Source organism: Lepeophtheirus salmonis, chromosome 7, assembly GCF_016086655.4.
Source record: "Lepeophtheirus salmonis chromosome 7, UVic_Lsal_1.4, whole genome shotgun sequence".
NCBI lineage: Eukaryota > Metazoa > Arthropoda > Copepoda > Siphonostomatoida > Caligidae > Lepeophtheirus > Lepeophtheirus salmonis.
Genome location: NC_052137.2, coordinates 10885390 through 10910298, shown reverse-complemented (window position 1 = coordinate 10910298; position 24909 = coordinate 10885390). Strand labels below are relative to the sequence as shown.

Sequence of the window (24909 nt, the reverse complement as noted above, 5' to 3'; positions counted from 1 at the left end):
ATATTTTCTTAGTGGCACCATCTGGTAGTTAGATCCAGGACTTATTGACCGATGTGCTACACTTATATGTGTACGCGCAGGATAGATGTGGTAACACACCTTTACTTTTAACTTAACATCTACGAGTTTCGAACGTGAAATATGAAAGTTATTGAATGATCTCATGACAGTTGGTTTAAATGTCGATACAAATTCATATTTTGAATTTCTAGCAGTAATTTATAAATAAACAATTAATCTATTCTCGAATTTGTATGAATACGAAGTTGACATTTTTTTAATTGATATGTAGTTTACTTTTTTCAGTAAGGCTCGAGGATATTTAGTCCTAACTGGCAATAAAAGTAAGGTACATTCCTCTATAATAAAATAAGAAGGTAAAATTATGTTCAAGTAGATTTAATATCATTAAATTCAACTAGAATAATTTTATTATACAAAATTGTCATAAAGGCAACAATTAGTTTTAAAATAATGTTTTCTACAGGGACTTGTTACGTTAATAGTATGAAAGGCTTAATTGAGTAATTTTTATTACTCTACAATACATAGACATTTATTTAGTATTTTTTCTATAACCATATTTATTAGGGATGTACCGATGCATCGGAATCGGAATTTCATTTTGGAGACAAAATGAAGGTTAAAATTCAATAAAATAGCTAGACTAGACGACGTCGCTCAAACAAAGAGGGGGCGGGAGTAACATACCCACTGCTGGTCAAGCTAAATAGAAGAATTGCTTTTGTGACGTCAGATTGATGTGAAAAATTTATATAATATTAATATAAATATTGTCTTTTAATTGTATTCATAGTAATTAGATAAAATTATTATTATTAAAATTTCCTATACCTCTATATTTACTAAGGTTCAAAGTAAATTAATCGTCAGGAGGAAGTCTTGTAGATTGAATAATTAGGATATTGTTCATGGACTGATTATCAAGTCTCTTTCCTCACAAGGTTACAGATATATTCAGTCAAGTGGCCTTCTTCTGGCTCCTTGTGTATAAACTATAAAAAGGTGGATTCGAAATTTTAAAACAATGCATCGTTATCGAAATTGTGTTACAACAATTTAAAGTAGCATTTTATCTTTAGTAATTTTCTTAGATATAAATTATCATTATAACTTATTGTTTGCTAATGATGTTTTAGCTAGAAAGTTTAAACTAAATAAGAAGTGACTTGCAATTATCATCATCAGAATCCTTTTGACATATCACAGGTACGAAATATTCAATTCCTAATATTTTGCAACTAAATCAAGGTATATATTTTCATAGTTTTTATTCATCATATCTTGAGACAAATTAGTACCAAAGTTGATCGTAGGCCTAAGATCTCAGAGGTCATGGTATAAATTGGATAACGCTATTGATACTTTTCTAAAAATAAAATTTCACAATTTTATTTTTTGTAATAATGTATGGTCATGCTTGGAGCTATGTCCAGCTTATATATCCATGATAATATCAACGGATAAAAAGTTCAATTTTAGAACTCTCAGGATTCATAGGGCATCAATATGATACAATCCTCAACTCCTAAGCATTTACATAACCGACAATACAGTTATCATTTGATGAAATATATTCACAAAGATAAAGAAACAGTACATAACTTTATCATTTATAATAATTTATTTCGTGTACACTTTTGTATATATTTGGTATTCCAATCAGTTTGTTCTATTTATAATATTGAAGACCTTTATTTTTATAAACCCATATGTCTTAGCATTATTATAGTATATTTATTTAAAGAATCATTTCATATCTTCGTAGAAGGAATTTGGCTCTTCATATCGGAACATAAATCTTTAACTCAGAAATTCAACATTTTTAGAGATTGTATCTAAAAAGATGTTAAGTTTGTTTAAAAACTGAGAAACATTTTAGTCTTAATTACTAAAATCAATCATTTTATATATTTACTCAATGGATTAATTTAATAGTATACCGACTGTGACGTCACGCTCCATTGACAAAGGAAAAAGCGGGGTGGAAAACACACATCAGTCTAAATATACGTAATTGACATACGTTGTATTTCAAGTTACCTTGGAAATAACCGCGTTTTAGCACCCCCTACATTTGAATAGTATCTTGAGTCGTTCAAAAAGTATGTAACGGTAAGAGTTGGGTTGAGTGGTTTACTCAGAAAACATTAAGTAACCTTTTCACTAAATATTTCTTTTTTTTCGTATGTTTGTTGAACAATATTGTTTATAACAGAGCTGAATTCGAATCCATATATTGTGAGTTAAGTCATCAGTATTCGCCTGGGTCCAACAAAAAAGGCACGAGTCCTAACTCGAGCACTGGCTTATACATATTTCAATTCCTAGGACAAGCATATAAAACTCAGTTAGGAACTGGAGACAGATCAAGAGCATTTGATCTTATGTGGGCCGAACCAGTAAAGTAATAGAAAATTTCCTTCTGTTAGTGTTGCAAGTTTTTGTTTTTTTTTGTTTTTGTTTTTGTGAGGCAGTTGAAATTAGATCAGAGGCCAAGGGGCGAAGATGTTGACTTTAAATATCTAACAAACGAGGGGAGTCAAACTCCCAAATATGAGATAACCAGAAATTAATTTACTTCTGAGCAAGGAAATCGATTAACTTTTTTTGAATTAAATTTATTAACAATTAATTATGATCGATAATATGTGTTTTCCATCCCTAATAAATAAAAAGTTAAACATAAAAAAAAAGTAAACAATTTTGTTATTTGCTTATGAAATTCATTTGGAATTATTAAGATACAATCACAAATGTTAAGGGAGTGTGAATATTATATTCATTACTCCCGCCAACGAGGTTGAACGGAGGTTATGTCTTTACCTCTGTTTGTTAGTTTATTTGTCTCTTAGTCACCAGGATTACAGCTAAAATTCCTGAATGATTTTGATCTAACTTGATAAAAAGATTATATACGTTCATAGTAAGAGGCCATTGAATTTTTTGAGGTCAAGGTAGAACAAAACGTTAAAAATACATAATCGACAATAACTTTGGAACAAATTGAGGGAAAGAGCTGTAATTAGTGTCATTATGTAGTTTTAATAAAGATACTTCAGGTATCAAACAAAATCAAGGTTATAATTAAAAGTCCAAGTCACATAAAAGGTCAAAATCGCATTAGCTTAAACCATCTCTTTGTAACACACAATAAATATACATGAATGACAGATATTAAAGAATGAATGTAATAGATTCATTAAGTAATTTCATTAAATTCAATATGTTCAACATTACACATTTTTGACTTTAACATAGAGAAGAAATTATATTTAATTTAGAAAAAATGACCATAGGCAGAGGTTTGTGCTCCACCCAGTGCCCATTCTAGTCATTAAGTTGTAACATTCTCGAAATTTTGACGTGCGATTCCTTCTTAAATCTTAATCATTAAAATTGTCCCATAGAACAATCTTTGCTAAATAATGTAATCATAGATATTTTCAAGTAATGTCATCATCAATCAATCTCGATCATTTATATGTTCCAATGTTTATCAAAATAATAAATACTTCACATAGGCCCCAATTAAGACTAATGGCAAACGATTATTGTGCATGAATGATGCTTAAGTTTTACTTAACTAATTCAATTGTTTAACTAAGATACTTTCCTATAATATCAATGAAAATAATACAATTTGAAGTCCCATATTAAGGACCGATAAAATCCTAATATTGATATTGTCCTATTGTTCTTGTGTTTCAAAAATGTATTTGTAGAGTGCAATACCTCAGTCTTTTATTTTAAGTTATGGTCTATTGCATTTTTTACGTGTTGTGTTGAACCTCTCAAAGCTTAATGGCCTCTTACTATAACCGTATATAATCTTCCTACAAAGTTTGATCAAAATTGATCTGTAATTTATGCCATAACCCTAATGACTAACTAAAAAACAAACTAGTCATCAAACTTACTAACTAACAAACAAACAAACAGAAGTAAAAATGTAGTATATTAATCAGTTACCCATAGGAAATTCTCTTAATCCATCAGATCCCATCTTGGTCGAGCTTAGAAAACATATATAGCGATTATAAATTATTATTATCGATTACATAGGCTTCTATCTCAAGAACGTCGAAAGCTGAGGACAGCGGGGAAAAATAACAATTTTAATATCATCTACTCATAATATTAAGTATAATAAAAAATCTATTATTTTTAATGGATATTTTTTTAACTTTTCTTTCCAATAATGTTTATTTCTTTGGCTATCAAAACAGTGCTTACATGACGGTTGGACTCAAACATTGCCATTATTCTATTTATATTTCAACAATTGGCCTTCCAAGGCGTCCTGCATCTTTGATATCAAAATTATTACAACAGAATCGAACGAACCCAAATTTACGTGCTTGGCTGTTTCAGTATCACTATACACATTTTCAGCCACCTGGATTGCATTTTCGCCTTCATTGAAGAAAAACTGTAACATTTGCCGTATTTTTTTGTTATTTATCTCCATCTATGATGACCGCTCAAACAATCCTAATATAAAACTGTCACATAAGTTATTTAGAACCAAATCTTATCTTTCTAACACCATTTAGTGTAAACAGATCATATTTGTACAACGCGAGATACACATTACTAAAACCCTCTATTGGGAAAATAATTGATTTCTTTTTACTAAACCTATATTTATGTACGTATATACTAGTATGAGTCTGTCCGTTCCACGGACACATGGGGAGGGGCACGTATTTGGACATATAAAAAAATCAAATAAACAATGTTATTCATAACTTATGTTTGTATATTTGAATCGTATGTAAAAGTACCTAATTTATTTCAGAGCAATAATTAAAAACCAAAAAACGCAAAAAAATTGGATAACCTCCTGGGAAATGATAAAAAAAAAGTTTCTGTACGTCAGAATTACTCCTAAACATGGACTGTTACTCCCAAAGTTACGCATCCTTTAAAGACAACCCAACAAATTGCAAAGATACCAAATAATCAGTAACTGTAAACAATCAACAGATAGCTACGTAACATTCAACTCAGTTTGTAGATAAACAAAATTTATGATTAATAATTTTTTTTGATTTTTTGTGATGTTTTTTTTATCACAAATAAAAAGATTATTATAATAACCTTTGTAAATTAAACCTGTTCAACCCCATGTCAATAAACTAACCTATTCCTTACTTGCCTAAGGTGAAGATCGCTTAATACATGCACCAACTACAAAACAACTTTTAAATTACTTTACCTCCAAATAAATTAGTATCCTGCGTAATATATAATACTTCAATAGAATGCTTATAGGTACTTCAAAATAGTACCAAAGTAATACTTCAAATTAGTTATACAATGTCACTATTTGGTTTTATTGAACAGATTAAATTATCATAAGTGTTCATTTGAATTGCAGCCAAGGTTAATAGAAATACAAGCTTAGACCATCATGTAATCGGGATTGCTAGAATTTTCAATCTGATGTATTATACCCACTACTGGGCAAGACAGGCAGATTTTGACAAAAAACACAACCACTCATATTCTATGACGTCAATATTGAAAGAGTGGTGGAAGTCAAACATCAATCGTACACGCGTTATGGTATAACCTTGTATTTTTATTAACCTGGAATTGCAGCAATAAGTGTCAATTTGAATTGCAGCAATCTAAGACGAATTAACTGGTTAATGCAATCTCCCCTTCCCTCTTAATTTTTAATAGTAGAATGAAGAATAAAAACCATTGCTAGGCAGACATAAAATGGGGGAGGAGGAGGAAAATTCAAAAGTTTATTTTTGTATATATAAGATACCTAGAGCCTTTTAACTAACGTCACAGATTACACCGTAAATTGAAAGCAACGCTATTTTGAAGACAATTTTTTTTTGTTATAGTTATCAAACAAAATACGTGTTTAAATTTTTTCAAATATCTTAAAGAAACTTTATATAATTATAATGGCTTTATAAATGAAAAAACACCACCAAAATGTTGTAGAGAAACAAGGGTTTATATTCTTATAAAATGTGGTTTGTTTATACTTCCAGAATGATGACACAACATAAAAATATTCTGTATTAATATACAAATGTTTTGAATTGAGACACATAATTTCAACAAAATTCATGAACATATGTTTGATTAATAATATCCACTGGTATATTAAAAAAAGAAACCGAAAATTAGCGTGGTCACCCTGATAATTTGAGGAATGCTTGGAAGAAGAGCAGCTTAGCTGTCATGACGTATCCCTAAATTAGCTATGAGCATCTATGAGATGAAGTAAATAAACAAAAACCCCGACCCCGCTCCAAAGCCTGGATTTCTCAAGTAAAAATTCATGTTCAAGGTGACTATAAATAAGGTGTGCCGTTAAGAGATTTCTTTACTTTTACGTACTGGGTATTTTGATGACGTCAAAGAGGAGCCAATTTAGGAGGAAATTCGATAAAAAAATTGTATTAGTACATAACATATTATTTTATTTTCTCATCAGACAATACTATTAGTGTCAATTTTTACCCTCGGATGATTACGGTAGTAAAATTATTTTTATTAAACTAAATTAAAAGTCGTTTTTACTGAAAAATAGACCAGAGCATAAATTTTCAAAAAAATATATATATATAAAAAGGGTGGACATCTGATGGATTTGTACATGTTGCTTTAGTATAAATACGCCTATTACATCTAAAGGACTATAGGGAAGGAGGTTAAGGTAAGAATAAACAATGCAATCAAAACACAAGGAAGACAGTTATGTTCATAACACCGACCTATAATATCGTGTTATTGTTGTGATGTAGATATTCTTCTCTTTTCACTAGCTTGTTCAAACGGGCTGCGTGTCTGGAGGAACATTTAGCAGCTTCTAATTTTAAGCTAATCAGAATTGAGAACTACTAAATCCTACCTTCCTTGCCTTGAGTGTCAGCTTTTTGCCTAGAGTCCTTTAATTACCTATAGAAGAAGACATCATTTTTTGAATAATATGAGTTTACACTAGTCAGTAACACTGAACTTGGCTCCATTGTGACGTCATCAAAAAAGTTGTGAGCTAACGTCAATCGGAATGTTGCAAGTTTTTTTATCGACACACTTTATATATAGTCACCTAGTCCATATCTAGCAATGATATAGCCCAGGAAATGACTCCTAATTCGATCCTCAATTCTATTGTTTGGATATGAGCAGAATCATAAAATACCATACCTTATAAAATAATAAATACAAATTAATATTTGGTAATTATGAACTAGCTAAATAAAATAAAATCAACATAGTATATGTATAATCTAACAGTAATTAATTATTTGCACAAGTATTAACAACTTTAAATCTTAATACATGGTTCAAAAGTGCTATCTAATATATGCCAAGAAGGACTTATACTTACAACTCTTCGACAAATCTTTAGTGTTACTCTTCGTCTTTCCCGTACTAGTGATTACTTAATAATTATAAATTTTATGTTCTTTTTTGCAAGAATATTAAAATAATGACAACAGCTTTGGAAAATAAAGAACATATATTTAGGTAGCAACTACCCGGATCTCTTCCATTATAATCTTTTTTTTTTTTTTTTTTTTTTTTTTTTTTATGAACATCACCAATAAAAATCTATGATAACTTAGCATAATAAATATTTTTGAGGCATGCCTTGTTTAGAGTTCAATACATATTTGAAAAAATCTTTGTTAAGTGTGAAATAGTGTCGAAACTGTATTATACATCATAATTTTATATCTACATCTAAACTGAATTTTTTATACAGAATAAATTTTATAAACTGTATGACCACTCGAATTATAAATCTTTTTTACTAATTCAAGCGTTTTATAACATCACATTAAGACTAAACGAAAAATTAACATCTCCTTCGGAGGCATCAAAAGAGGTAGTACATTCAATATTAATGGAGTTGGAATCTTCGGTCGAGGTGTTCTTAAATAAATATACGCCTTGTTTACTATGAACATCCCAGTCAATAAATTCTCCGTGTTTAATTATTGAGGATTGAACGGGGCCACAAGAATCAATGACTTCCTCTGTAAGGAACCAATTAGCCCATAATGCCATCCCTAATGATATATAAGCATAAAAATATTCAATTTATACTACATCAAAAATAAGTGGAATACTTACCATTAATTTTACCCCTTGCGGGAATAGAAACCATTGAAGTTTTATTTTCAATCGACTCTATAAGATGAAAAGAAATGAGTTTCACAGGTTTTTCCGATTTAGCAATACAAGGGTACTCCCAAAGAGGTTGAGGCTCAACATCTGCATCGCCAATATCACATGATTTCTGAAAGCATTAAATTTTTATAATAACTAAAAACATGAATAGTAATGTAATTTTTATTACCATTATTATGTCGTCGAAATGCTTCACGTTGAATCCTTCAACCTCAACCAAAGGCGATCTTATCTTCCATAAATCCTGGTATTCAACAGGTATTGCCCAAATTTCCATTTTTTGGGGCATTACGTGTACCGATTGGGGTGCATTTTTTATCAGCTCGTGCACTTTGTACCAATAAAAAAGATTATACCAAGGTAAGTAGCAAGAAGTAAAGTAGGGTTCTCCGATAATTAAATCAATCTACAATAAGTAATTATAATTAAGGATATTCAAAATTTAAAAATATAAGTACCTTATCCGGAATATTCTCCAGCTGTAAATCTTCATTACTTTGGTCCAAGAAAACCATTTTACTATTTGTAAGAGTTTTATTACTCTTAATATAATCTAAAAATCAAGTTTAAATAAGGTAATTCAAAGAATTGACTCGTTAATCGATGTATGTTTTACCGTGAAGTAAGGTCTCCATATACTTATTTTGTTTAGAAATATAAATTTTAGAGGCACTAGTAGTTGCAGCAGCTATAAGAGGAAGCAAAGTGAGATCTGATAGCGATAAAATATTAAATGGTTCTTTCATCTTTGATTGGAATAATTCGAGGGCACGGATAAAACTAGCATTTCGCTTCTCATTATTCATTTGTCCAAGTCTTGTTCTAGAAATACCAGCCAAGTGAATTCCTCCAAAAGGAACGACACTTTCAATTGGAGTTATTTCTCTAATAATAATAAAAAAGAAATACATTTTTTTTTTTTAAATTTTAGACCATTACAACCAAAATTAATTACTGAGGTTTTTTTGTGGATACATCAAACATAAGAGAATATTCATTATGATTCCCAATAATAGTAAGGTCTTCATTAACTTTGACGTCTAAATTTTTAGTAGGGTAATAAATTGCTTGCATCCAATGATTTCTCCATGGTATGTTCTCCTTCGTAATATTCTTGTCAGGATGAGCCCAGATAGGAGCACATGACAGTAAAACTTTTTTTGCAGGATCCATGAAAGCATCCCACCAAACAAATATTGCATTGCAAGAACCAGAATGGATTACTTTCGAAGTTAAATTAACTTGATTATTCAAGGGAATTGGCTTATTCGGCGTTTCAAAATCGAACCTGATGTTATAAATATTAAAGTACAATTAAGAGAAAAAATTAATGTATAAAATGTACACACTTGAAAATTGGAACAGGATTTGTAATAGGTTTAAACCATTCACTTTTTACTTGAGTCAATTGTACGTCATGAAGAGCAAGGGCACTCGAAGTCCCTGATTCCTTCTCCTGGGGTGGCTCAATATTGCCGTGCTTGGTTATAATAGGATGAAGATTATTCCATTTTGATGCGAGATTAGACTCAACAACCTGAGCATACATGGTACATTCACAAGGAACAACCAAACAGTCATCCTATAGTAAAATTAAGGAAGGAGAGAAAATACATTCCATAAGTAAACCAAGGAATTTAATAACTTTACGAACAGTTAAAAGTTCTTTATGCGCATGATTAAAAACTCCGATCGCACCCTCCCCGATCAACTCTGTGTCAAATACTTCCGTTACAAGAATATTAGCTCTTCGCTCCATATCCTTTCCACTTCCAACTTCAACATCCGTAGAACGCTTTCGAATCAATTTAATTTTGTCTGAAAATCCATTTGAGGCTATGACGTCCTGAGCGACATTCGCAATCGGATTAAATTCTTCAACTGCAGTAATAGAATCTGCTCCAATCTCAGCAGCCATCATTGACAGTAATCCTGTTCCTGTCCCGATGTCTAATACATGAACTTCCTCACCTTCTTCTCGTTTTTGTTTAATCGCAGCCCTGAGTCCTACATAGTAAAGTCGATTCTATTTTCATAATAGATCATTTTTTAAGTATTTTTATATTAAGATACAATTAAGATTGTAAATGAATACCCTTTCATAATCGTGCAACATATCCGCATAAGCACTTCGAGCCACTTCTCTACAATAATCATAGTCCTTGGGTTTAATTTGCCAATCCAGTTTACCCTTCATGGCATTAAATGTTTGAATAAATGTGGATCCAATCTTAGCGGTACTCATGGTATGATCTATAGGGTACAAATTAGCAATGGAGTCAATTAAGTACATTTTAAACTTTGAAATAGCTTCAGTTTTAGTTATAAATTAGAATAGTAATTAACTAATAAGTCAAGAGTACATAACTATATTTGATTAAAAAATCGGCCACTAACTTTGAAGATACTAACCAATAAATTATTACGAACTGACAACCGTAATCAAAATAATAAATGAAGTTCAAATGAAAGATTTTCTTTGGAGCAATGTTTGACCCCTTTGTAGCTCTCTTTCAAGATCCCCAGTTGTGCAAATCTCCTTATCTTTGCGGCGAAATTCAGCTCTAACTCGATTTATAAAAAATGAATTATCAGTCAGTTTAAGTGACTGTCCGTATCTAATAATATCCTTGTATAATCTCAACACTTTCCTCGAGTTTCCGATGCTCATTGCCGCGTGTTTGAATTTATGTTGTTTTTCTAATGGTTTATTTTGTTTTGCAGCTAATAGAATCAAGCTACCTAGACAGGTGTTGTCAGCCGTAGCTAAAGGCAAGGGCGTAACAGAAGAAAAAATTCATATGTTATTTTTGATTATGATACGTCATGAGATCAGAGTCCTTATAATTATTAATTTAATAATATGTATGATTCATTAATCATTATCCAGATTTGTTCATTTCTTTATTGTCTGAACTTCTTAACTTTTTCAATCCTAATAAATTAAATACTATACTACTACTTTAAACATTTCTAAATGGTCACACAAAATTTGCACTACATTCTATAAACAAATTAAGCTAAGAGATTGATTTTTGAACTCTGTTCCATTAAATTTCAAAAAATTACATCGGCAAAATTTGATGTCAATGATTTTTAGGCCTCGATTAGGTGTTATTATAATGTGTTAAGAAAACTTAGTTCAAACGGCTTCTGGCTCAACTTTCGCAAGGGACATGAGTTTAAACATTACCGTCCAAAAATATTTTGAGCAATGGAGTTACGGATCACCATCCAGGTGCCCACTGACTCGATTAAACATAAGATATTATTCATTAATAATATAAGTGTCTTTTACTAAAATAATTTTGCTCGCATTGGCATTGTGTAATTAACTTTTTTCTCTTTTAAACCATGAAAAGTAATGATTAGATTAAAATTTAACTAATTTAAGACACTAATATTCTATATCGATTATCATCAATAAAATAGCAGTAAAATCTAATCTCAAATTCTTAACTAACTGGAGGGAGTGCTTCCCAATTTGAAATAGTGATATCAAAATGGGAAGTAAAATCATTTAAATATGACCCATCATTTAGTTATAAGTAGAAAGGGTTTTGAAAGAATTATATTTACTTTATTTTAAACATTAATTATTATTAGTCATTATTAATTTAATAATAGTTAACATAATATTATATCCGGCCTTATAAAAATACAATAAATGTGACGCCATAGGGCTGCATAAAAATGTAAATTATAATTTCTCTTTCTCCATCGCCAGATCTTAATTTTCTAGCTGCTTAAAAATAAAGAATCTGGAAATAAAGAAAACAGATAGAAAAAGAGACATGGAAAGAGAGAGAGCCATATAAATATTTTTCCAACCAGCTACTAAAGTCCGCGGATGATCGAGTTAAGGGAAGCAACAGCAAGACAGGGAAAACTAAAATGAAATGAAACGCGCTTTTTTGTGTTTGACCAGAGTGCAAAAGAATGTTTTTCATTGACATTATTCAAGTAAATGCAGTAAATGGAAATCTTAATGCCTTATATTTTACTTATTTTTATAATAATTATTTTTTTTTTTTAGAAAGTTTCACCATTGAGCAATGAAAATTTCAATGGCATAGAATATGTATTATATTTTATTAATTTATTTATTTTTTATAATTTGTACAATATACACTATTACAAAATATGTATCTGTGCTAATTTCTACAAATGAGTGTGAGTAAATCCATTTCCTATCCAACTAGCATAATTCAAAAGTTGTCATTTAGTAATAAGACCATATTCAGCACTTTTTTCCATCAAATCGCATCACAATTCATCAATATTTTTTTTTTGTTTCTGAAGCAAACAGTCAACTTCATGCAAATAGATAATGAAAAAGTGTTTCAAAAAGTTATTCAATTATTCCAAAAGTTATATAGAATTATGAATTAACTCTATTTTATCTTCAAAATGAACGTGTATATTGTACAAAATATAAGTTTTTCATTATAAAATTGAGTTCAATTAAAAATAACTTATACTTGTTTTATGTCATTGAAATGATAATTGCTTAATGATTAAACTTTCAATAAAAAGTAATTAAGTTTTTATAAAAATGTTTAAGATATGACCTGTTAAGGTTTCAATTTACTAAATTTATTTTATAAATATGAGCGAATATTTTTGTACTTCCGTCAAGTACAAAAAAGAATGCGTTTCATCTTCATTTCAGTGTTCTCTAGCAGGTTAGAGAGAAAAAGAGAGAGAGAGATAGAGAATAAAAGGGGGAGAATAAAAGAAGAAAAAGAAGAGGATTTGAAAGAATTCTTTTGGAGACTAGAATTGCTGAGCTATAATTAATTCTGATTCGGGATTCCTATTGGCTTTTAATATTAATATTCAGAAGTTGAATGATGACTTCTCCATCTGATGGTGCCGTAGTGATGCCAAGGAGCTTTCGTCTCCTTGAGGAGTTGGAAGCAGGGCAAAAGGGCGTCGGTGATGGAACGATTTCCTGGGGACTGGAGAATGAAGAGGATATTGAACTTACTCATTGGACCGGGATGATTATTGGACCTCCTAGGGTAATTAGAATAGACAGTAATAACTAATGGTTATTTGTGGACATGCATTTCCGTGTTGGAAACGCCTTTTTCTTCTCTTGACTCTAGGTCAAAGAGATCTGCTTTCAAAAGTTTGAGTGAGATCCATTTGAATGCATGCATTATTTTAATGTTAATTCAATTCTCCTATTTGATATTCATATTATGCTTCCCATGAATTTCCCAGAGAGGAATTGTGTTTTTCTTATTTTTGTAGTTATAAACGGTTTTCACTGACGTCATAGATTTCATTATAATTCAAGGAAACGCCGTCTTGGGGCTCAAAGTTGATATTTTTATTTCATTAAGTGGACGAATCTGCAATAAATCTTTATAAAACTCCATCATATGACTTTATGAATAAGAAAAGGCCTAACACCTGCATTGAATACTACTTGATGTCAAATGATAAACACTGACATTTGAATTTAATTGAAGTGATATGTATTGAAAATCCCTAAAAATGGTTAGACTTGTACACTTGATATTTTTCGTACCGATTAGGAACGAGAAAAGTTGTAAGATAATTAGAGAAAAATCTATTATTCTTTCCATTGTAATAGTTAACTTTTAAAGATTATATCGATGTAATTAAATATTTTTAATACATTTTAGGGTCATATATAATATATAATATAACTAGGATTGGACATTATGGTTTAAGTTCTTTTATTTGTTGTTCCTATTTTAACATCCAGTTTTCATTTTTTTTAAACATGCCTATGAAGGACCACAAACTAACCAACATCAACAATGCTGACGACATGTGGCAACGCTCTATAGCCTCACTTAAATTAGTTATCGATAATTATCTATGCATGGGTATCATCTTTTATGAGTGTTAAGTTGTCTTACGTCAAATCTATCTTTTTTTTATTTATTAGTATGATAATCTTATCAGTTATTTTATTTTAGGACAATCTATGATCCAACTATGGGTATTTTAACATTTAAAATACATATTTTATAATTTATTAACACAAATGTGATGATGAAAAGCTTTACTCCTTCAACAAGAGGATAAGTTAATATGTTATACGAAGGTGACGTGATCATATTATATAAGAGATTGAGATTACGTTATATTAAAAAGTTTTTGCTAATAGTGCCGAAATTTACTAATTATTACCCATGTGGCACGATGCATCGTTATTCTCTATGTGGTTTTGTTTTTGTTTTTTCAAGTATAAAACATTCTTTACAATGAGTTATAATAAGAAATTGAAATTATAAATGTTGTACCTGAAGATTAATATAGATGTAATATAATATATATATATAAATGAGGTTTTTTAATTAATGGGAGGTTTCATATGTGTCGTTTCTGCAAATCTGATTTCATTCTCATCATGCCTTTGATTATTTATTTTTTTAGACTGTTTTCGAAAATAGAATGTACAGTCTCAAAATAGAGTGTGGCGGAAACTATCCCGAACAACCACCTAGCATTCGATTTTGTAATCGAATCAATATCAATTCAGTCAACGCAAATGGATATGTAAGTGGTTTTGACTAATTTCACATCTAGTCTTTTTTTTTATATATAATCATTTCTTATTTTAATATTGAAACAGGTAGAGCCCAGAGGCATTCCAGTTTTGAACCATTGGCAGAGGAAATACACAATAGAATCTGTACTTCAAGAACTTAGAAGACAGATGTTGCTTAAAGAAAACATGAAATTGACTCAACCACCGGAGGGAAGCTGCTACTAATTAATTTATTTAATTGATGCAACTCAACCAAAATTAATATAAGTCATTATTTTTTCCTCTTAAAGCCTTGGATTACATCAAAAGAAAGGAGATTTGGGGGAAAAAAAGGATTTTTAAAAACAATTCATTTATGATATATTGTATGGAAACAATAAACGATACCCTCATTCGTAATTTTGTGGTGTTCATTATTTACTTCAGTTTTAGTGTTGAACCATTTCTTTTTCCTGTATTCCTCCTTTTACTTTTTGGATAATTAATTGTTGATTATTTTTATGGTGTATATAAAATAACTATAAGTTCATCTTTATTAATGTAAAAAAAATCGACTCCTTATTTTTTTCTTTATTTATTGTTTATTTTGAGGAATATCCCTTCTAAAATTAGTAAACCATAATTATTCCTTTCTATAATATGTTCTTGAGCTTTAAGTTAGAACTCAAATTATTGATAGGCAATTGTTTATTAGTAAAATTAATAACTGCGCATTTTTTAGGTGCAACTTGTATTTTTCAATAAAAATATTCCTGAGGTATTTGAGGCGTTACGTGGATTACGAAATCTTTAAAAAATATTTTTTATAGATATATGGGTATATATTATATGAACTCTCAATAAATCGTCCATTGAAACATCTCTTATCTAGAGAAATCTATTCAAATAGCTTGTTTTAGGTTCAGAAGTGGTGTGTTGTTCTTTAAAACAACTCTGGTTGCTCTCTAAGGAATGAATACATTCTCAAAAAATATCAATTTTATAAAAAAAATAATGTTTAGTTTATTTGATTCCTCATGTTTGCATGCTACTGTATGTAAAATGCCTTTTTAAACATTTTGAGTTGCTGATCTTTGAACTAGGCAAAAAAAATGATTGTTAAGTATACTATCTAAAAAGGGTTTATTCTTTTTATAGAATACATCTCAAAAATATTAACTATGGTAAGACGGAGTACAATAATACACACTGGTACGCTATCCTCTCGACTATTCTGTCTCGAAATACATATTAAAAAATCAGTACAATTATCGGAAGAATGAATGACGACGTAGATTTTTGTTGATCAATAAATTATTTATCCTCTTTTGGTTGAGAAAGTGCAGACGTGATTCCCAATTTTTTTAGTTCCTCAATGATATCACCCGTTTGATGCATATCCAATAGCACATCACAGCCTCCTATGAATTCTGATTTAAAATACACCTGAGGAATTGTGGGCCATTCGCTGAACTCCTTCACACCTTGTCGAATATCTTCATCATCTAAGACGTTAATCCCTTCAAAGGGAACTCCATGCATTCGGAAAATCTGGACAACGGCATTTGAAAAACCACAGCGAGGATCTTCTGGAACTCCTTTCATAAAAACAACTACAGATGAGCGGCCAATAATTTCTTCAATCCGAGATTTGACCTCAGAGCTTAAGAGCCGGCAGAAATTCTGAGATAGTCCACTCCGCAGACCCAAAGAGGTAGTTCGAGTTAGGATGTTAAACATTATTATAAATATAAAATACAATTAATAAATTCAGTGAAACTAATGATAATTCCAAGCTGCAGTTAGGTATAATTAAATGTCAGATGGTCAATGCACAGCTGAAATTTAAGAGCAACTAGCGACATCTAGAAAGTTCTATCATACACTTTTGCAATCCACCCTTACCGCTAGAGTATCTCCTTCTCGCCTCTTTTTGTACAATAGTCAATAATATTACAATAAACAGGAGCGTCCGCAGGCCGCGGGCTGGAGCAAGGTTGTTTTTAGTATTCCTTGGCTGGAGGGACTGTATCTCCCTCCAAATAAAAATAAAAGATCATTTAGAGCAAAGTTAATAGAAATATTAAGTATTTCTATTAATCTTGATTTAGACCAATTCAGGGAAGGCCCAAAAATTTCAACTTTAATATTTTTTCATTAAAATTAAGGCAACGGCCCCCCCCCACCCAAAAAAAAAAAAAATCCTGCGGACGCTCCTGATAAAATTACTAATATTTATAACTAATAATTAGTTCTATTTTAAGTTCTCCTTATTATATAACGTAATTTATTAAGCATTAATCAATAATTAGTCTGGGGAATTATAAAAGGTTACTTATTAATAAATAACTATAACTTCATTTAAAAAGTGATATAGTAAATACTGAATATTATATTTATTCGTAACTGACTTATTAAATTTTGATATTTAAAGTATGAATTAAACATAATAACATTTATTAACATTAATTTACACATATTAAAACCTGTTTTTTCTTCTTTAAATACTGGAATTTGTTTCATCATCAAAATTCAGATTATTATTCATTGATATATTCATATTTTCATAGCGGTCGAATTAATGTGCTAAAAAAATATTAAAAATATTTTTATTTTTAATTTCTCCTTAATTATGATAGGTTTAAAATGGTATATTTTTCGGGATGTGATTTTTAGAGAAACATGAAAGTGGATTATGTTCTCCTCGCGCACTGCAAAACCCCCATTCCTAGTCATTTTTTGATTGAGGGTATGTGAATGAGTTAACATAATTTACATGCATGTTTTTTTTTTGTTTCATAATTATTTCAACCACCTTGTCTACTCTTTCTTTGGGGCTTTGATTTTCATAAATCATATTCTCATATTCTAGAACGTAAAATCTACATACAGAAATACAATTTAGAAGTTATTAATATTTATTAAGCATTTTGTTAATTAAAGAAATAGCCGGGATGTAATTGTGTTCAGCTAATACAGTACAATCCGGATTAATATTATTAATAGTTCTTAAGATCCAAATTATACGGGTACTGTATAAGAGTTGTTGTATTATCCGAAAAGATTCATGACCCGAACCGAGTTTGGATACTCGAAATGTTACAGATCCTAACAAAAATCTGAGGGATTTTCCGGATCTTAAAAAGCTTAAAGTTTTGCTTAATAAAGATAGAAAAGGTCTTGGATCCGGAGCGGGTACGGTATATTTAAATTATTATTTTCCGGGATCCCAACAAGGTTCGGGGTTTCGAACTTTTACGAATCTTAAAAAAGGTGCGAGGGATCTTTTGGATCTTAAGAAGCTTATACGTAGTATTGCTTAAAACTTAATCCTAGTTTAAATAGATCATTCTTATAATAACTAATAATTATGTTGTGATAGCAATAGTATTGGATAATTCATTGTTTCAGCATCAGTAATCAGTAAAAATATAAACCAATAGTAAAGACACATTGATATAACTTTAATCCGGATCTTATTTTATTTTGGTCCAAATGCTCATAAAAATCGAGAAATATATGCGTCTTATTTTGATTACTCATCCGGATCTGAAAGTTTGGGTACCTAAAATTTACTCAACTATTTATGTCTAAAGATCCGAACCGAAACGGGTCTGAGAAAATTTGTATCCGTCCTATCTTTAATGATGGGGCACATTCCAGAAGTGTTTGTTACTCAAGTTACTTCTTTGCAGACACCCCTTTTTTGTGTTCTAAGAAGATTTATTTCATAATAATTCTTAATTAAATTTTAGAAAGAAAATGTCTGAACAGTTTTTTCTTTGTTTTGGGTAATGGTGTTTAAAGAAGATTTTTCTTTCGATTTTACCAACTGTTAAAATATGAAATCCATGTTCATAGATATCCATAATATGTTCATAAATGAAAAATATATAGCTACGCTTTTAATGAAATATTACTAAGTCTATTATACTGTATTCAATATTATTATTATGGACAATTCAGGAGAGAAGTTAAGGCTAGGAACGTATTCTAAAAGATATTTATGAATTTAATGAATTATCTAAGTATATCTTTGTTAATTTTCTGTGTGGTAATGTGATAAAAGTTTATCTTATCCGGATAATTTATATAAATAAAGTTGCTTTGATGCAAAATTGTTTATGGAGTAAAAAAAAAAGATCTTACCCGTACTGTTCTTAAGTAGATTTGACTCTTACTATGTATTCTATTATGAGAGCTTGCGTTTTATAGAAATAATTTTTAGCCTAAATTTTTTATCGTAAGTGCGTAACTAGATCTACATAACCGAAATGTAGCCTTGAATATCTAATAAACAAAAATATGCATAATTTATGGGGAAACGAAATATTTAATTCAAATCAAACATTTACAAGAAATTATGAAAAAATACAGATATTCTCGAATTATTACATTATGAAATACAATTGAAAGTGAATTTTTATTCTCTAGTAAGCTCCTTAAACGTCAAAATCATTTATCACTCAATGGTGGGGCGAATGCTAGAAGTGTTAGTTACATGATCATTATTTGAGCCATTAAATTCAAAGACCAAAACGATGATTATAAAGACAATCACAGTAATGAAAATTCCACCAATAATTAATTTCATTTTTAGATTTTCCCACCAGTATTTGCGACGCAGTCTCACTGAAGATGCAGCAAATGAATTTGAATTAGCTTCCAAATTCGCAGCTCTATCGTCAAGATCACCAAGTTTTTCATCTCTCTGAATGACTTTATTCACATTTTCCCTCATAATTGTGACTACTTCATCGACCTGAAACGAAGTAGAAGTAAATGTATAATATACATTATTAGGATAACAAGAGCATCTTAATTGCCCACATGTTGCGTTAGGTATTGATGTCATATCCTTTATGCTTTGTTTACTCTTTCCAAAACCTCCCCTAGGCATTGCTACTTTGATATTAACTTACACATATATATCAATCATTACTCTCCAATAATCCCTACTAGCACTATGTATTAGGTTCATAAAACTCCTTGGAAGAGAAACCCAATCCCACATTTCTCAAACACACAAAGAATTAGAGAAAGTAAGATATTGGCTATTACGACTCCATCCATTATTGACTCATAATTACATCATTTTATTTACAAAAGAAGAAGAGAACATGGACACTACCCGTATAATTACTGTACATAAATGATGATGAGAAATATTAATTACTTGATTTTGAACATTTTCAAAATGAGGACTGGATCTGTTCTTAGATTCGTATCTGTAATCCATTTTGAGTTTTAAACTGTTTGCTTTTTTGCAAGGGACTGACGTTTTGATATCAGGTTATAAAAAATAATTAATAACTATTCTTTCCTTCTCTGATTGAATTAACGTGTGCGTGCTCCTGAATTGAGGCACCACTTGTTTTTTGAGCAATAATCATCAAACTGATCATGTGTATTGCTATTAAAATTACATCAACAATTACCCCTCGTATATTGTGTTCTGTGTCATTACTTTTGAGACCAATAAGCTCAATAGTAAATACCCACGTCTTATTCCTATTTTTTAAGAATTCTTATCATTTCTTTAACAAGAAGCTATATATGTATATATATATAATATTAATTTAGAGATAAGATAACAGAATTTTAATGAAGTAATTAAATAGTTGTTGGTCCTTAGATTTTTTTCTATCTAGTAATGAAAATTCAATGAGATTATAATTTATAACCATGCCCAATAGTAGTGTTGTGTCAGTCCTAATTTAGAACTGAAGACTGCTTGAATCTAGGTCCATTCCAGTTCAGCCCTGCATATCTGTCACGTCGTTACCTATATAGTATGACGCAACCTTTCCTCCAAAAAGAAACAGAAAAAAGGCCCGAAGTCATCTGGTAGTTAGCCGAATAAGTCAATCACACCAACTGCCATTTATCTCTTATATACTCCCAGACATATCTGTCATATTATTCCTATTTTTAAAATGAATTAATTACATATTGTTAAAATCTACATAGTATTTTATTCGATACTGTATTATAATATTGCTTCGTAATATTTTATTAAAAGATTAGTTAGGAGTAGTTATTATATTAATTATATAAAGAAATAGCCAAAATTTATAAAAATAATAAAAATATATATTATGCTATATAAACGACGGGGGATCAACAAGAAATTTTATTCCTGTTCTTTTGGAAACGGAGCATAAGTATTACATACTTACCTATTGGCTATTGCTATTACTTTGTATATTTATCAAAAATAATAAATTATGAAATAGCCATGACGTATGAACGGAGAAGAAGGAGTCGACAGCCAACAACAAAATAAATAGGGTGGTTTTGTGTTAGCGAGGTAACGTCGTGAGCTGTCAGTCCTAAAACTTATTAATTTTGCTCCTTGAAGACGTCAATCAACTGTATTTCTTCTCTTTATCAGTTCTGGTAATTTTTCTTTTATAAATTATCAAATTTTAATATTTTCTCTGGTGATGTGGATTTTTTTTTTGAAAACAACTGATCTATTCAATTGTATCTACACTTTTATAAATGAGTAGGCAGTGGTGTTGTCAAATTTACTGACTTGGGGAGAGGGGAAATAATAATAATATTTGTTTATCCATATTGCTTATGATTTAATAAAAATAAATGCGGTAAATCGATTATTTTTGGTCATCGTCAAAGACAGTGGCAAAAGAAGGGGTAGATAATATGACCTAAAGGACTCAAGGGTAACTTTATATGACCTAGACTGGTAGACTGTACAAAAAGGAAAACGAATAGTCACAACAGAGGACCGTAGAGTGTTGAAAGCAAATAGGTTAAAGATCAATTTTCATTATCTCTTAACAGACAAAAAATTATATGGGCTTCCAATAGGATGTTTAGTTGCTTGTAAACAATGTAAGGATTAGAAGTAATACTCAAGTTACCTTTAAGGGAAGCCTTCGAATTCTCCGAGACGATTCACCACCAATTTGTAACAATAGTGACAGCCTCATAAGGGGCGTTGGGTGGTGGTAGATTGAGTTGTGGAAAAATTGCATCTTAGCTTCCGTGAACCCATATTTATTAATTTTAGTGCTTTCATAATCTTAGTTTGAGTACTTTAAATCCTCCCTTGCAAATCTTTTTAGATGTTATGAACTAGCGTAGTATTGTCTAGTATAGCCAAGACCAAAGTCAGAGAAAATATTGTTCAATTTTTTAAGCAAGCCAGTGCATGCAAATTGATTTCCAAGAAATTGAATGTTCTTAAATCAACCGTTGCAATGTAATCAAGAAATATGGAGAAGTTTGTAATCGTAAAAGAACTGGCCGGCCATCAAAACTATCTCCTAACTTAAAAAAAAAAGTTGTCATGGAAGTCAAAATTAACCCCAGAACAAATATCAAGGTGATCTTAGATTATTTAGAGAAGAATGGGATTGTTATTTCACGAAGAACTATATCTAGAATGCTTCATAAAGAAGGTTATCATAAGAGACGTCCAAGAAAGACACCATTGATCAAACCTCAACGCCTTAGATCAAGATTAAATAACCCTTCTGGTCAACAGTATTGTGGTCAGATGAAACAAAAAGCAAGTTTTTTGTTCACAGCTCTACCCAGTTCGTTTGGAGCAAATCTGGAGATGATTTCTCTCCTCGTAACACAATACCTACACTAAGGCATGATGGTGGATCAAACATGCCTTGGGGCTGCTTTTGTTCCATAGGTACTGGAAGGCTCGTCAGAGTGAATGGAAAAATAACAAAAGAGATACTAATACTAATATTTAGACGAAAATTTGAGATCCTCCGCAAAATTTTTAGGTCTTTTCGCAAGATATTATTCCAACAGGACAATGACCCAAAACATTCCATCAAATTTGCATCCTAGTGGCTTCAAAAGAGTAAGATAAAGGCTTTGGACGGGTCTTCGTTCAATCTAGACCTCAATTCTATGCTGCAGAGTTTTTAATTGTAAGTCCTTGTTGGACTCAGAGTAGAATCGGGGATCGACATTGGAGTAATTCTAGCAAATGCCCTTGTTTGTATCCTTTATACAGGATTAAAACTTTAGGGAAAAAGAAATTCCCAAATATTTATACGTCTTATTTGAAGGCATTTAATGTGAATGAGACGTATAAATATTTGAGAATTTCTTTTAGCCTAAAGAGCAATAATCTTTTATGGTTCTAATGAGTCGATGATAGGGTACATCAATTGGATTGATAAGGCTCCCGTTCCCAGTTAACTTAAATTCTACATAATCTAAACTTATTGCTGGGTCTGCTTTGTGTTTCATTGTACACGAAAACCAATTACCATCTCCTCTATGAAGTCCTGTGATGACATGGTACGCTGTGTGTGTGTTTGTGGATATGAGTATTTCACTACACACCCACAGCTTTTTTCTACCCAAAATATCCAACTGGGGGTTTCGAACTTCCTCAGCTGGAAAACAGGGTAATAATAGCGTTTTTTCCACAGCCCAACCCCGACTTTCAATGCTATCATCAACTCAGAGACCATTAAATGCATTGTAAGACCCGTGAAGATTAGCGGTATATTGATGGTTCACAACACTACTTTTAACGCAATATAGGTATAACTGGAGTAATATGGGACCCTGGGTAATACAAACAGAGATGCAAAACAAAATCTATTATAAAAGGGGTCCTGTTTTTTGCAGTTGTTACCTGAATCAGTGTTAATCAAATTCCAGTGTATAATGGGCATGTTAAAAAAAAACGAAAATTAATATGGTAACCCTGATAATACGGAAAATGTTTTGAAGGAGAGAAAGAATAGTGCTCATGACCAGTGATGTAAATCCGGTTAGTTTTTTAGGTGGCACGTTTATTTGGAATTGGTAATCTGAAGAAGATTTTTTTTTTTTCCTTAACAGTTGTTATTATTATTTAATTCCTGAGTAGCGAACATCCTTTCCTAAGCAGATTCATTTTAATTCAAAACCTGATTGAATATTCGTGTGTACTCATAAAAGACGGACCGTAACCCTGAGGATTTGTTGCGTAATTTAATTGCAAGTGCTTGTTAGACTCAGAGTAGAATTGGGGTCGACATAAGAATAATTCTAGCAAATGTCCTTTTTTATTTCCCCTTCTCCTTCCTCCCTTGTCACAGCTGTCTGTAACTGATCTAATGAAAAGTCATGTGCATTATTATTTCACTCCCAACAAAAAATTCTTCAAATTGTCAGGTTTACCATCTTGATTTTCAGTTTCTTTTTTAAAATGTCCCATGTGATTGTATACAGGATTTTCATCACTACTCATGACGTTTCATTAGATCAACTACAATCAGCCGTGACAAGGGACCAACAAATATATCCTTAGCCGATTATCATAATATTAAGACAAAAATTGTTCGAAAATATTGCCAAGTTCGTGTTAAAAGGCAAGCATAACTTTCTCGAAAGGGACGAACAGAGAAAGGAGGAACCATGTTCGGTCTAGTAAAAGTGCATAAAATTGTGCAACACATGTCTTGATTATTGGCGACATTTAATTATAATTAATTATTTAAATGTATTATACTACATATGCTTAAAATAATTTATGTGTGTGTGTGATGTACGTTTTGCTTTTTCTTATCGTTTTATTTTAAGTGACTGAAAACAACAAAAAATGATATAAACCAAAAGAAAAACAAACAAAAGAACAATAACTTTTACATCTCAATTAATATCCACAAATCTATCTAATTCTTGCCCGATGCCACACTAGAGAAAACAACATCCTTCATCCAAATGCCCATAAGGACCAACAAGGGAAAATTCTAGTTATTCAAATGTTTAAATATAAAATTATGACGTTTATAACATAGACAACTAGGTAAAAGCAAAATATGAGTTATAACTTATAACCTACAAAATTTATTTAAGGGGGGTTTAAACCAGACAAGGCGGTTTGGTCTTTGACATTCCGCTGACCAAACCTTAAATGAGTCACCTATAAATAACTATTATTGATTTGTATTACTAACTATTCCATGCTATATAGAAAAGGGGATGCTTTACAAAACTTGATTTCCCTTGTATTATTAAATATATACAGGGTTCGGATGCAAAATGTCAATTATTTTAGTTTTTTATGAATAATTTTGAAATTTTTTTAAACAAAACTTTGAGAGATGATCATTGTGATCATGTTCACTTAATATGGATGCCCTCAGCAGCAATCACAGCCTCCACACGGTGGTGGAAATCCTAGCAAGAGTTTATGATGAACTTATCAGAAAAGT

At 30.7% G+C, this 24909-nt stretch overlaps 4 protein-coding genes across 5 annotated transcripts; 1 reads left to right on the top strand and 3 right to left on the bottom strand.

Moving 5' to 3' along the window:
- Positions 1 to 7500: 7500 nt before the first annotated feature.
- Positions 7501 to 11210, bottom strand: Art7 (arginine methyltransferase 7). 2 transcript variants are annotated; one of them, XM_040716345.2, is made up of 10 exons: positions 10606 to 11210; positions 10289 to 10446; positions 9848 to 10219; positions 9543 to 9775; positions 9149 to 9481; positions 8810 to 9078; positions 8652 to 8746; positions 8363 to 8599; positions 8137 to 8302; positions 7501 to 8072 (listed from the first exon to the last, which is right to left on the bottom strand). In XM_040716345.2, the coding sequence occupies exons 2-10, from the start codon at positions 10436 to 10438 to the stop codon at positions 7828 to 7830; spliced, it is 2100 nt and encodes a 699-aa protein (XP_040572279.1). In that variant the 5' UTR covers positions 10439 to 10446; positions 10606 to 11210; the 3' UTR covers positions 7501 to 7827. The 2 variants fall into 2 exon arrangements, with proteins under 2 accessions (XP_040572279.1, XP_040572278.1); XM_040716344.2 differs by having other exon boundaries at positions 10591 to 10961.
- A 761-nt stretch (positions 11211 to 11971) lies between these two features.
- Uev1A (Ubiquitin-conjugating enzyme variant 1A) lies at positions 11972 to 15124 on the top strand. The gene is made up of 3 exons (XM_040716250.2): positions 11972 to 13217; positions 14611 to 14733; positions 14810 to 15124. Exons 1-3 carry the CDS (start codon positions 13044 to 13046, stop codon positions 14948 to 14950), a joined length of 438 nt encoding a protein of 145 aa, XP_040572184.1. The 5' UTR covers positions 11972 to 13043; the 3' UTR covers positions 14951 to 15124.
- An 894-nt stretch (positions 15125 to 16018) lies between these two features.
- Positions 16019 to 16444, bottom strand: LOC121121359 (glutaredoxin-related protein 5, mitochondrial). The gene has a single exon (XM_040716251.2). It carries the CDS (start codon positions 16442 to 16444, stop codon positions 16019 to 16021), a length of 426 nt encoding a protein of 141 aa, XP_040572185.1.
- Positions 16445 to 19017: 2573 nt separating this feature from the next.
- On the bottom strand, positions 19018 to 20163 carry LOC121121889 (vesicle-associated membrane protein 3). Its single transcript, XM_040716881.2, has 2 exons — positions 19881 to 20163; positions 19018 to 19466 (listed from the first exon to the last, which is right to left on the bottom strand). Exons 1-2 carry the CDS (start codon positions 19941 to 19943, stop codon positions 19167 to 19169), a joined length of 363 nt encoding a protein of 120 aa, XP_040572815.1. The 5' UTR covers positions 19944 to 20163; the 3' UTR covers positions 19018 to 19166.
- Positions 20164 to 24909: the final 4746 nt, after the last annotated feature.

Bases quoted from the DNA above. Each gene is read 5' to 3' on its own strand.
- Art7 (XM_040716345.2), bottom strand. From the start codon at position 10,438: ATGAGTACCGCTAAGATTGGATCCACATTTATTCAAACATTTAATGCC. The intron at 9,079-9,148 runs GTAATTAATTTT...TATTATTATTAG, and splicing joins GTATCCACAAAAAAACCTCA to AGAAATAACTCCAATTGAAA. The intron at 8,073-8,136 runs GTAAGTATTCCA...ATATATCATTAG, and splicing joins CGCAAGGGGTAAAATTAATG to GGATGGCATTATGGGCTAAT.
- Uev1A (XM_040716250.2), top strand. From the start codon at position 13,044: ATGATGACTTCTCCATCTGATGGTGCCGTAGTGATGCCAAGGAGCTTT. The intron at 13,218-14,610 runs GTAATTAGAATA...TTATTTTTTTAG, and splicing joins TGATTATTGGACCTCCTAGG to ACTGTTTTCGAAAATAGAAT. The intron at 14,734-14,809 runs GTAAGTGGTTTT...ATATTGAAACAG, and splicing joins CAGTCAACGCAAATGGATAT to GTAGAGCCCAGAGGCATTCC.
- LOC121121889 (XM_040716881.2), bottom strand. From the start codon at position 19,943: ATGGATTACAGATACGAATCTAAGAACAGATCCAGTCCTCATTTTGAA. The intron at 19,467-19,880 runs GTAATTAATATT...ACTTCGTTTCAG, and splicing joins TTGAAAATGTTCAAAATCAA to GTCGATGAAGTAGTCACAAT.
- LOC121121359 (XM_040716251.2), bottom strand. From the start codon at position 16,444: ATGTTTAACATCCTAACTCGAACTACCTCTTTGGGTCTGCGGAGTGGA.